The sequence below is a fragment of the Eublepharis macularius genome, chromosome 2, assembly GCF_028583425.1.
Source record: "Eublepharis macularius isolate TG4126 chromosome 2, MPM_Emac_v1.0, whole genome shotgun sequence".
Taxonomy (NCBI): domain Eukaryota; kingdom Metazoa; phylum Chordata; class Lepidosauria; order Squamata; family Eublepharidae; genus Eublepharis; species Eublepharis macularius.
Window position 1 is genome coordinate 40,641,591 of NC_072791.1, and position 14,148 is coordinate 40,655,738.

At 40.2% G+C, this 14,148-nt stretch overlaps 1 protein-coding gene across 1 annotated transcript in view; it reads left to right on the top strand.

Annotated features, from left to right (window-relative positions):
• The window catches only part of CEP128 (centrosomal protein 128), a 228,169-nt gene that overhangs the window by 64,961 nt on the left and 149,060 nt on the right, over positions 1 to 14,148 (top strand). Inside the window, exons 14-15 of the mRNA XM_054970762.1 lie at positions 4,039 to 4,689; positions 12,771 to 12,935. Coding sequence (XP_054826737.1) covers positions 4,039 to 4,689; positions 12,771 to 12,935 — 816 coding nt within the window. The remainder of the gene's footprint in view (positions 1 to 4,038; positions 4,690 to 12,770; positions 12,936 to 14,148) is intronic.

Genomic DNA, 14,148 nt, shown 5'->3' on the forward strand with positions numbered 1-14,148 from the left:
CAACACCTGTGCATTTTTCCAAGATGCTTAAATGTATATGTTTAGAAAACTTAGTTGTTATTAAAAATGTTAATGGTAATGTTTGTGGAGAAGGATAAGGGAGAAGAGGTTATTTTTAATATGCTGATGTGTAGTTTTGTACTGCCATGATTTGCTTTGAATAAAAGTTTAGGTGGACCTCAAGCATTTTGGAATCAGTTGGAATGGAAATAGCAGCAGTGATGGCCAGGAGTTCATTTTACCACTGGAGGCCGGTTCACCGTTTTCATCCTTTCCTGCAGAAAAGCTGACCTAGCCACAATAATTCATGCTATTAGACTATACTCTCTATGTTGGGCTGCCTTAGAAGTGTGTCTAGAAACTATGGCTGCTTCAGAACCCAGCAGCCAGATGAAATGGGGCTAGTTGCATGGTACATCAGCTTCATTGGCTGCCAGTTGATTTTTGGACATGCTGGTTTTAATCTTTAAAGACATCAACAGTCTCAGGTGCAGGGTAAAGAATATCATTTGGTGCGTGGCTATATGAAATAAGGCTTTTTATCCGTGGGGCAGAGGATGGGATTGTTCTCTAGAAAAATCTGCCTTGCTGCTTCACAGATAGAGTTTTAGAATCAGGTTAAAGCCACATTCTTTGTTTTTTTACTGTTTTCTGCCTTATTTGGCTGATAATTTTGCAGATTTGACTTGATATGGCTTCTTTTGGATGATTTGTGTCCTTTGTAGGTTTTTTTAGCCAGTTATGGTATTTTTAAATTTTGTGTGTTAGCTGCTTTGCAGATTTGGACTGGTCTAAAACTGGGATATATAAGATATAAATTATATAATAGATATTGAATACCATCATTATTGATGGCATTCTACCTGTAAATGCTGTTTGCTGGGTAGTAAATGATATGGCAGGCTGTTCACCTTCATGCCGTTCTTGTGGGCCTCTTGGAAGTATCTTGTGTGGCTGTTGTCAGAAGCAGGAGGCTGGATTAGATGAGTCCTTGATTTGATCCTGTAGGGGTTTTTATCATCTTGTAGAAAAGTCTTAAACATGCTTTTTTAATAATGGTTGTTCAGATTTTGGACCTTCACGAGTTCCGAATTGTTCAGCTTTGATGTGGTGCCTTCCAGGTTCTGCCTAGACCTTGATGATATGGATCATTTGAATTCTCTTCATCTCCTTTTTAGAGAATGTGTAAAATGTCAAGCATGCACATTCATGGTTGTCTCTGTACATTCATCTGATTGGCCAGGATCTCCAGATGCAAGTTCATAGTTGTGTCGTCTGCACTTTAAGTACATACTTTTGGATCAGTCCAGACATATGTATAAGTCCTGCTTTTGAGAAGACGGCAGCTTCCTTATATATTTGCTGGTGTGTGTGTAGTAAGTAGTTTCCTATAATAATAGATGGCTAGAGTTAAAAAACATCAAATTCTTTGAATAGCATTATGAGCCCCTGTGGATCTAGGAAGAAAAGGTGGTATAGAAACGTTTTAAAAAAAACAAATAGGGCTTTGATTTGCATCTTGCCTAAATGCTGGGCTAGGTTTTTAATGCTCGATTTTAAGTTATACCTTTTACTGTTTTGCTTACATCATTCTTCTTTGTCAGCCTGGAGAGGTAGCAATATTTTTTCTAAATAAATAAATAAATGTAGGACTTTCCTTAATAGCAAAATGGCAGTTACTGGAACACTTGTTTCTAATGGAACGGCAGTGCAACATTTTGGATCCTTCTTATTTTTTAAAGATTCTTTTTTGTTCTTATTTCTGGGTTTTGTCCACAGTGCGTATTGCAGCGTAAGGTGATAATGCTTGGTAGGCTTAGGGCTCAACAATACAGTGAAATTTTCATTTTTGGTAATCATCTGAAAAATGAGCCTTGAAATAGCAATTAGCATTTCAGTTAAATGGTCCTGAACACTGCCCAGAAGTAGAGGGAACTTCTGAAGATTTTACAGAGGAAACACATTTTTGATGGAATAATAAATAAGGGAGCAAAAATGAACAGCGTGAAAAGAGCAGACGAGTGCTTCCACCCTAGAGGTAAAATCCTATGAGGAAGGTAGTCATGACAGATGGCCATCAAAAGATTGAAGGTTTTTTAAAGCAGTAATTAAGTATTTCATAGCAATCTGGAAATAATCAACCCAACATAGAAAACACAGTTTTGACAGTGAAAGGTTGTTTGCGTCCCTGAAAAGCTGAAGTGTGATGTATTCCTGGTCTGACAATGAGGAAGATTTTAGTTATAACTTAGAGGTGATTAATCATTTAACTTACTTTATCAGCAGTGTATCTGATTTACTAGGTGTTTCAAAGCTTGTTGTATAAATAAAAGAACAGAAAAGTATAGCTTGAAACAACAATACTCTCAAGCCCCTATGGGAGGAGGGTCAGTCTAGAACAGGGGTGGCCAAAGTTGCTTAATGTAAGAGCCACATAGAATAAATGTCAGATGTTTGAGAGCCGCAACATGCTGTATTGAAGACTTCAGATGAAGAGGTGAATTTGGGGGAGTGTCCTGAAGTGACATCACAGGAAGGGGTGGGGTTTTAGTGCAGTATACGGGAAGTGACATCATTGGAAGTGGTGGAGCTTGGGAGGAGCCATCACCTGACTTTTGACTTGGAACTGACATCATGAAAGTGATGTCACATCCTTGCTAGGCTTCACCCCCGAAGTCTCCCAGGTATTTTCTGAGTTAGACCTGGCAAACCCAACATTTTTATTGAAAATATGAAAGATATGGAAAGAAAGAAGGAAAAAGAAAAAGGGAGGGAAAGAAAGAGAAAGGAGGGAGGGAGGAAAAGACATGGAAAGAAAAGAAGAAAGAGAGGGAAGGGAGAGAGGGAAATAAACTAAACTAAACTAAAATGTATGGCCACAGCAATATTCAGAGACCTCCGGGAGCTGCACAATATGTCTAGAAGAGCCACATGTGGCTCCTGAGCCACAGTTTGGCCACCCCTGGTCTAGAGTATTGACGGTGAGTGTACGTCCTATGAGTAGGAAGGTCACATCAGTTGAACTGCAGGAATGATAGTTATTAACGAAAGGGCTAAGGGTTTGAGAAATGGAGAAGGGTCTGAAGCTATGTGGTAGAGCATACGTAAGGTCCAAGGTTCCTTCCCTGGGCTCAGGTGAGAAGAGTTGGAAAAGACTTCCCACAGAGGTTCAGAGCTGCAGCAACGTAAGAGTAGGCAATGTTCACCAATTAGATATGCCAGTGAGGTGATTTGGATTGTGTTGCTGCTGCTGGCAAGAAAGAATTTTGAAGAAGAAGGCCCAATGGAATTGAAACAGTAACTTGTAATGAAGAATGATCAGGGCAACGAAGCTGTGCAGAAAAGAAAAAAAATGCTGAGCTGTGTTGGTGAAAAGCCTTTATTTTGATATTACTTGATATAGACTGATCGGTGCAATCCTGAGCAGAGTGAGCAGTCTAAGCCCAAGTTTGGTGTAGAGTTCCAAATGAGATATAAATGATGTTTCAGAAATAGAATACATCTTTTTGTGCTCTTTCCCCCCTCAAACTATTCTTTTATTGTACATCTCTTTGGGTGTCTTCTGACAGACCAGTGATACATAACATCTAATAAATAAATAAATATAAAGACGCATACACTTCCGAGCAGCAGAAATTAGCAGTTGTGTGATGTGCACTTTATCGTGTGTGTGAACGGATTCCCTTGAGCCATACGTTGCATGAACAATTGGAGAACTGGTGGCTGTTCAGTTAAAAATATCCCATAAAGCCGTGTATGTTTGTTAATTAGTAGCATTCATCTTGTATTCCACTGTGTGGTGGTGGTCCTCCTTTCCGGTCATTCAGCTGGGAGACGGTGGTATGTCCCGATCAGTCTGTATCAAGTAATATCAAAATTAAGCAGTTGCTTAACTTTATGCCAAAATTACATAGCTGTTATTCTTTTAATGTAATATGTCAGTTCATCTTCAGTTAGTGTTGAACCATTTTTTTTTAAATAATATGATTTCAGATGACTCTGATTCTCTCCCAACCCCCAACCCCCTTTGAATTGTAGGCCCTTAAAGAAAAGGATGACTTGAAGGGTCAGCTTCTTTCAGCCATGCACCAAATGGAAAATCTTCAGAAGGAACTGAATGATGCACTTGAAAAGCGGGCCAAGCAAGAAGAGGAGCTGCATTGTAAAGAGAAGAAGCTGAATGAAGCCAGATCTCTGCAGATGGCTCTGGAACAAGAGATTGGGGAAGTTCGAGAAACTGCAGACAAACTGGACAGTGAGCTGCAAAAGCAGAGCCTAGCACAGAGCCAGATGAGAAGTGATAAACAGCATTTAGAAGACGAGCTTGCCACTATCAATATGATCCATGAAAAAGACCAGGGAAGACTCTTGGAGATGCAGGCTGTTATAAAAAATCTTAGTACCATTCGGGCCGAGCTGACCAACCGAATAGCGGAAGAGGAAAAAGCCAAGAAGGAGATGCGCAAGAGCCTGCTGGAGCTCCAGAAGCAGCAGGAATCTAATCAGGAGGAGATGACTGCACTCAGCAAGCAACTGAAGTTGGAGAGAGATGTTCACCAGCAGGAACTGGCAGAACTACAGTCAGAGTTGCAGTGGGCCAAAACCAAGCATGAGCAACAGGTCCAAGAGATGATGAAGCGTTTTAGTCAAGAAAAAGAGGACTCAGCTGCTCACATTGCAAAACTAAAGGTACCTATGTTGGATGATCAATTTAAGTGTTCTTTCTCCCACTGGTTAACATACCTTTTTATTCCAATGTTCCTACTGTGTCAATTTAAAATTTGCCTTGTGGCTCTACCTGCTTGCAGATACATATAATCATGAGCTTTAAATTAAATGCAGAAACAAAATAATCTGTGCTAAAGTATGTTTTCCTGAATAGCCAAAGTAGAATCATAAAATCACAGAGTTGGAAGGAGCTTTATAGACTATTTAGTCCAACCCCCTGCTCAGTGCAAGGACAGGCTGACAAGTATTCCCTGACAAACATACCTGACAAGTATTCATCCAGCTGCTCCTTGAAGACTACCAATGATGGGAACCCAACACATCCCTTTGCAGCTGATTACTCTTAACATGAAGCAGTTTTTCCTAATGTCTAGCTGGTACCTTCCCTCCTGTAGTTTAAACCCATTGTTTCGAGTCTTATCCTCTATTGCCAACAGGAACAGCGTCCCCCCCTCCTCTAAGTGACAGCCTTTTAAATACTTAAGGAGAGCAATCATATCTTCCCTCAACCTCCTCTTCTCCAAACTCAACATTACCAGGTCCCGCAGTCTTTCCTTGTAGGGCTTGGTCTCCCAGCCCCTAATCATCTTGGTTGTTGTCCTCTGCACCCATTCCAGTTCGTCCACATCCTTTTTGAAGTGAGGCCTGCAGAACTGCACACAATACTCCAGGTGGGGCTTGACCAATGTGGTATATAGTGGAACAGTGACATCCTGTGATTTGAACGTTATGCCGTTGTTGATACACCCCAAGATAGTGTTCACCTTTTTTGCTGCTGCATCACATTTACTGCTCATACTTAGTTTCCCATTCATCTGTATCCCAAGATCTTGTTCACACACATTGCTGCCCAAAAGTGTATCCCTCTTCCAGTATGCATGCTTTGCAGTTTTGTTATTCAGGTGGAGAATGTCCATGTTAAATTGCATCTTATTCAAATCTGCCCACTTTCCCCGTGTGTTCAGATCTTGTTGAGTTCTATCCCTACTCCTCCCAGCTTGGTGTCAGCTGCAAATTTAATGAATAATCCCTTCACACCCTCATCCAGATCATTTATAAAAATATTGAGAAGTACTGGGCTCAGAAACGAGCCCTCTGGCATTCCACTAGACACCTCCCTCCAATCAGATGTGATGCCATTGACAACTACTCTTTGGGTTCAGTAACCCAGCCAGGTCTCTATCCATCTAACCATCCTAGAGTCCTGTCCAAGGTCCAGCATTTTACCCATTAGAACATCATGAGAAACTTTGTCAAAAGCTTTACTGAAATCCAGATAAACTACATCAACAGCATTCCCACAATCCAGTAAGCCTGTCACTTGATCATACGAGATGAGGTTGGTCTGGCTGGCCTGTTGGAGACAAATCCATGCTGACTTCCTTGTATAACTATGTAGTCTGTCAGGTGCTTGCAGACTGATCCCTTTAATATCTGTTCCAGTATCTTCCCTGGGACGGAGGTCAGGCTGGCTGGTCTATAGTTCCTAGGATCATCCTTATTCCCTCCCTTGAAGATTGGGATGACATTTGCCCTCCTCCAGTCTTCCAGCACATCACCTGTGTCCTCCAAGAGACCTGGAAGATGATACCCCTTGTTCACTGTTTTTGTACCTGGCCATTCATGCCTTAATTATGTCATTTTCCTTGCTTTTTGTGATAAAGCATACTGTTCACAACTTGACTAGTTTTGATTTTGCTGCTTTGGGAGGTTTATACACTTGAATGTCTTTCTTTCATGTAAGCTGCCCCAAGTGCCATTTTGGTTGAATAGGTGAAATATTCACCTGGTATATAATAAAACCTTTCCCTTTCCCTTTGGAAATCTTATTCATCCATCCCTCTGACTTAAAAATCATCACTCATCCCTCCCTACATTATTTTGAGCATATCTTTACAGAAATAAGGGCTGGAAACTTTTAAAAATGGAAGCTGAGATTCCCAGGAAGCAGGCTTCTGTTTGCCCTCACACCACATTGGGGGATTCTGCATGATCAATTTTGATCGGACTTTCTGAGCAGTCATGCTGCGGTGGAGTCCTACGAATCCACTTCTCCCCGATTCCACATTAGGCTTTTGTTTCGCACATTTCATTGGCTCAAAGTCCATCATGCGGAATTTTTGACAGGATAAAAATCGATTCCTCATCGCTTTTTCCGGGGGAAGTGTCGAATGATGCACATCTTCATTTAAAAAAAAAAAATTCCCAAAAAAACCATTGCTACACATAAACGTTGCATCAGACCAACACATTAGAAAAAAATTTCTCACAAAAACGTTGCTACACATAAACGTTGCATCAAATAAACATATTGGATAGGCCAGAGCACTTCCCCCCGATATTGTGGAAGAGTATTGGCTATTGACATTTGGAGGGAAAATTGTTACCAATGACCCAGCATCTATCTTTCCCACTTTCTTCGTGAGCGGTGTGGTTTAGTGATAGGTGTTGTGTTGAGGACGGTCTCTTTCTCCCTCCATGAAATGCCTAGACCACTAGTTGAACGCTGAAGTCCCTACATCACACTTTCACTCTACCTCAGAAGCTGTCAGCTGTCAGTGAGCAACAAGTAACAAATTTGGCGTGTTGTAAAATGGACCAATTATTGGTCAGCTGTTGTCATGTGACACAGGATATGTTTCTGCATAGATATGTAGAAACGTTGCAACGTTTTTTTACATTTTTTTTTTTAAAAAAGAGGGGAAGGGAAAGGGTAGCGCTTAGAAAACATGATTGGCCAATCAAATTAAGTTGATTCGAAGGGCGAGAGAAAAGAGCAAGGGTGGGGAGAACATCAGATAAAGAATTCCACATGATTAAAATCCCTAATCTGCTGCGCATGTACAAATAAGTCGGGGGAAAGCAGGATGGAAAAAAAATGGACAAAACGTGCAGTGACTTCGAATCTGCTGCTAGGATTGCCTTCCCACGTGTGGAAACACAAGAAAAAATCGAGATCATTTAGAAGCTGAAGCAGGGAAAACCATTCGTGCGGAATCACCCATTGTTTTCTCCTACAGAAGTACGGTGTACACAGTCCTTCTCATGGGATAGCTAAAAAGACATTATTAGCATACATCTGTAATTGTTCCAGGAAGCATACCAGTACGTTTAGCATAAGTTGGACTTCCTTCCTTCCTCTGCTACCTGAATATTATGGTTCTTATATTCTTCCTATACTTTCTTTTCAGTCTCTGAAATTTACCAGGATTCTCAGTCTCTAGTACCTGCATCTCCTCATTGTCTGATACATGCTTAGGTATTAGGTAGATAGCTGCTCTAGCACAGTGGTTAAGTGATTGGGTTGCAAATCAGCAGCCTTCTGGTTTGAGTCCCACTACTGCCATGAGCCCAGTAGATGGCCTTAAGTAAACCACTCCTCTCAGCTCCAGCTTCCCAGCTGTATTGTGGGGATAATAATAATGCTGACTTTGATCACTGCTCTGAGTGGGGCACTAATCTGTCTAGAAGAGCATTATATAAGCAAGGTTATTATTAGGTGTATTAACAGAACACAGAAAACTAAACTTACCTTGGCTAGAGAATGGCTTCTTGGCCTCCTATATCTATAGAAGTATCTGTAGTCCATAGAAGTATCTGTAGTCCAATTAAGACCCATATTACACCTGCCGGGAAAATGTAATTAGATTCTTGCTTTTATTAATGGCAGTTTACTTTGAGTACCGTAGAAGACTTTTGGTTTGTTTAACAGAATTACAGATTGTATGTGTAAATATGCCAGCCCTGAAAGTGGAGAACCAGCAGGTAAATAATGTTATTTTCATGCAGACCTTGTGCAGTGAACTGCTTATTTTCCACAACATTTCCTCAAGTCTTTGGTGCCAGTTCAGTATTGCTACTGTTTGCATTTTTATATCCTACTATTGCCCTTCAGCTTTGTTTCTTAGTAGAAGAGTGAGGGCCCTTCTGGGCCCTTTTCCGCAACAAGTCTGCAAGATGGGAACTGAAGCTATCGTTGCACTTGCCACTATCAAGTATTAGTAGTGCAGCATCCTTTTTCTACAAAAAGACATTACAGGGAAGAATGTATTAATGTGTGTGTATGTCCGTGTTATGTGCTGTCAAGCTGACAACTCTATAACTTAATGCCCTCCAAAATGTCCTGTCATTAACAGGCTTGCTCAATGCTGCAGAGACCTCTCCTCCTTTCCTAGCATTATTGTCTTTTCCAGTGAGTCTTGTCTTCTCATGGTGTGAACAAAGTACAATAGCCTCAGTTTTATCATTTTATCTTCTAGGGAGAATTGAGGCTTGATTTGATCTAGAACCCACTTATTTGTCTTGGTGGTAGTCCATGATATCCATAAAACTCTCATCTAACACTACATTTGAAATGAATACGTTTTCCACCTGTCAGCTTTCTTCCTTATCCAACTTTCACATCCGTACATAGTAAAAGAGAATACAATCGTATGAATTATTTTGATCTTGAGCCTCAGCAACACATCCATATCCTTAAGGATCTTTTCTAGTTCATTCAGGGCTGCCTTTCCTAGTCTCAATCTCCTTCTGATTTCTTGGTTGAGTCTACCATTTGGTTGATGAATGTGTTATGAGGCAGGCAATGGCTTCCAGAGAGAGCTATGGTAGCTTTCTTCATTCTAAGGTGAGTTACCCTCAATAGCCACTTTTTTCCACCATGAGGGAAACAACTTCATTCCAACTACTTTCCTCCATCAAATGGACATCTAGATCCTACTCTCTTTGTTAGTCCAGTCTACCTACGAAGATTTTACCTGTTTGTAGGGTGGCACCTTCACAAGGCTTTGCTCTCATGAGCAAAGCTGTCTTGGTGGAACATAGCGGAAGAGGCAGGTCCAATGCCATTAGATAGTTAGAGCCTATGTTGCTTATTGAAGTCTATGTGAGTTAAAAATATGCTTCCTGCAGATGTCGAGTTAAGACTAATTGATAAGACTTATATCTCTTCTGAGGAAGAAGCTGTTGAAACAGAGTTGGCTGGCATTCCATCCATTTTGTATATCTTACGCCTTGGAAGTCATTGTTCAGATGTCATATTATTATGAATGGCAATTTTTAAATATTTTCTTTTCTGTGACTGAAAGTTGTAGGGCTGTTATTGTGCATTTCATTATTTGTATGTTTTATTAACACATTATTCAGTAGGGACATATCTTCATATATACCCCAAAGTGATTCTTGTTTTGGATTCTCACATTGTGTTCATTTTTTAAAAAAATTGAAACCTTTAGTACGTTTTTGTGGCTGTAGAAGTTTTATACTACTCTATTCCTCTTCAAGCCATCCCAGTGCTGCCATGTATGGGGGGAAGTTGACATATAACTGTTTAAATAAAACCATGCTTCAGGTAGGGTTTTGTGAGATTATCACCACCAGCATCACATAACCACGATTCTCAATAGTAGTCACATTTCACGCAGTTTAGAAATCATCAGTAGCTGTGTTGGTGAGGAAAGAAAGTGCAGTTGGGGATTTCTATGTAATAAAAGTGGGAAAGCATTGGCCTCAATCTGCGCCATGCTATCTGGATCTTTTGCAAGTAATCTGGTTTTTTCCTGTTTCAATAAAGAATTAATACACACAGTGCCTCACAACAACTCCAAAGATCCCTCCGTTTTCTGCAAGATTTTAGCAACATCCCAAAAGATTCGGCTCCAAATGCTGGCAATACTGGCTTTAAAAAGTGACTGGAAATCTGCCTTTGACACTGTTTTTGTGTTGCATGTGAATTGCCCTGCTGTATCAGACCAAAGATATATTACAGAGACTTTATAAGGCCCAGTTTTCAAGGACATGGGTATGTTACATTGCAGAGCACAGATGAAAAGATGCAGTCAAAAGAGTTAAAAATCCAGGGCTGGACATGGACAATTTCTTAACTGCTTTACAAACTGGAAAAGTAGGATGAATCTGAACAGTGTTCATAAGCCTAGAAGGAGAGACAATCACTTTTTATAGCAAGCTAGCTAACCATCCAAGTCACTACTGTGTCTAACTTGAAGTAGTGTTACGACTACATATGAATTCCAACTCAGCATCTTCTTTTCTGGAGTTTACTTTTGGAACTCGTCAGCCAGTGTTGTGTACTCTGGCTAGTTTTTCAGACTAGGACCTGGGAAAGTTGGGTGCCAATTCACAGTTAGTCATTAATCTTATTTAGGTTATCTTGGTCCTCAATCTCTCTCTCTCCCTCCCCCCTTAACTCATAAGGTGGTTGTGAGGACAAAAATGAGGGAGGATGTTGCATATTGTCTTGCGAAGGTGTGGATTTATTTATTTAAAACATGTATTGGCTGCCATTCTGCCTTGCAGGAACTCAAGGTGGCTTACAATATAAATAAAATAATTGTCATAAAATGAATAACACAATGTTTAAAAACACAGTTTAGGACTGCCAATAAACAAGATGTAACCAGAAGAAAGAGCCTCCTTGAAAAGATGCCTGATTTATCTTGGCTGTACCCATTTTAACCTCGCTTATAGAATGAGTACCATTCTCTGGTGAACTCTTGCTCTAACATATCAAACAAGTTCAGTGTGAGAGAAGCATTTTAGAATTTAATTACAAAAATGTACAGCGTTTAGCATCTCTGTCTCCTTTCCCAGTCTGTCCTTTCTCTCCATTCAGCTCAGTCCTTTATAAACAGTCGTCAACTAGGAAGTTAGTGTCCAGTTATAAATGCCTTAGTTGTGTATAAGAAAAATGGAATATACCCAATACTACAGAGAAAGCTGACAATTGCTGCACTCTGTTACCCTAGAACATCTTCCTTAGGGTTTTTACTGCTGTCTAAACAGTAGGAAACAAAGTTTGAAAATAGAAAACATATTTTTGTAAACAAAAATGTATTATTTTGAAAGAAACTTTCATGTAGGAACAATAGAACAAGCAGCATGTTAAGACAGAGATAAGCTTTATAACGCTAAAAACACTTAACTCTTCAGTGGTGTATTATCGTATGTGGTATAGCATATTAATTGTGTATAAAATTAGTCATATTTAAACAATAAATATGTCCTTAAATATTGTGTGACTACAGTATACCCTAGAATTATCATTCTTTATACTGCAGATAGTCTTGTGTAAAAATCTTCACACAATACAAGGTTTTAAGACAAAATTCATTCGATAAAAAAAACAAAACGATTTCAGTGGATCTTTTCCTCCGTGCTCTCCCAGATTCTCAACAGAAAAGTTGAAAAACATACTCAGGGCAGAGTAGCGATGGTAGAGATAGTTTTTTCCTAATTTTTTCTGGCTGTTTTCCAAACATTCTAGTAACAATTCTCTCTTTTATACAAGTGTAGCACTATCACTGTATATTTTAGGTAAACAATTTTATTTTACTTTATAATAAAGCAACCTAAACCTAAAGTAAACCTACAACCTAAAGTAAGCAGTTATGATGTAATCTGTCAGATAATATGGTGATAATTTTCCCCCCTGGAATCAATAAAATTGTTAAAGAATCTCACTCATGATAATAAATTGATTTTTATTTTATTTCATTTAGACCCTGCCTTTTCCCCAGTGGAGACCAAAAACAGCTTACATCATTCTTCTCCCCTCCATTTTTTCCTCACAACAAACTTTGTGAGGTAAATTAGGCTGAAAGGGTGTGACTGGCTGAATGTCACCCAGCAAGCTTCTGTCGCAGAGCAGGGAATTGAACCTGGGTCGCCTAGATCCTAGTCCATTCTTCTAGCTACGACACCACACTGGCTGTCCTAATCAAAGGAGATTAAATTCTAGTGTAGTGGTTAAGAGTGGCAGGACTCTAGTCTAGAGAACCAGGTTTGATTCCCTACACCTGTGCTTGAAGCCAGCTTGGGTCAGTCACAGTTGTCTCAGAGCTCTCTCAGCTACGCCCACCTCACAGAGTGCTTGTCATAAGGATAATAATAACACACTTTGAAAACCTCTCTGAAAGTGGCATTAAGTTGTCCTGAAGGGCAGTATATAAATTGAATGTTGTTGCTATTAAAGAGGCAGAAAATTTGAGTTAAATGTTTAAACAAACTTGTTTCATTCCCATCAGGCAGAACTTGTGGAAGAAAGAAATTTGATAAAAGCTCAGCGTCGACAGGTGGAGAAGATGAAAATAGAATGTGATAAATTAACAGAGGAACTAACGCATAAGGAAGAAGACAGTGTAAAATTTAGGCGAAAATATCAACTGATGAAACAGGAACTAGATGACAAGGTAAAACAAACATCTCATATCCTAGCAAAACTTTAGCAACCTGCAGTACTCCATTTTTATTTTAAATTTTTCACAGACCTCCCTCCCCAAACTCTCCCTGTGCACTGGACAGTTTTTCAAACTGCTAGTCCCACATATTCTGTGGAGGCCTCCATTCTCTTTAGGTTTGCCAGTTGCCCAGTGGGAGGGGGCGATCCCCAGCCTCTGCCCCTACAACCTCTCACCTGGCTGGCTGTGGGAAAAAGGTGCAGGAACATGGTGGGAGAGAGTGTGCCCCTCCATGCTGCAGAGCTCCCCCACAACATGCCCAAAATGACTTCATTCCCAGCACGATGCAGGGGTACTCCGGAGGAGAGTGCTTCCCTGTGTCACGTCTGTACCCATCGATGCCATTATTTTCAGCTGATGTATTGCTATGAACCATTGTTCTATGCTGTGTCTTGATGTCATATTGCTAATGCCATAACTTGCCTTGCATTCACAGGCTTGCTGTATCCAAAGTGTCTTATCTCTTGTGCTTTGAAGCTCTGTGTCTCTGACCTTGTAAACCTGCTAGTTCTCAGGGGGAAGAAGAATACCGTGTTTCATTCTTAATCTATTGCCTCTTTTATGTCTAGGCAAAGCATGTAAACTATTTATGGAGTTCTCAGGACTGCTTTGCGCCAAAAGTTATGTTTTCCTATTGGGGGGGCGGGAAGAGTGCTTGGAACCTATTTGAACAATAGTTATACAAATTTTGCCATCCCTGTCAACTGCTGATCAACCTGTGGACATATCTATGAACATGATTTGATTCCTGAATAAAGCCTTTTCAACCAAGACCATGGAGTGCTTGCTGTGAGGGTACGGGGAACTATCTGCCATAGCCTGTCATCCATTGAACTGACACCCTGCACTGTTCGCCCCCACCCACCCCTCATCCACCACAACCCTAATTCTCTAGCAACGTCAAAGCAGTACAATGAGGACTACATCAACTGCATTCTGAAAACAAGTTTAAATAAGATGTTTTTTTCCTTTGTATGGTCTAAAAAGTCAAGTCTCAAAGGGTAGCTAATTTTATAAGACCACATCTCAAGATTCTGACCCAAGTTTTGATGAAAGAGATGTTGTGCTGGAAAAATGAAGGACTTATACTCTATGCTCTGCTTGATGTTCTGAGAAAAATAGTTGTGTAGATGCTGGACCATTGATAATCTGGCAAACATAACAA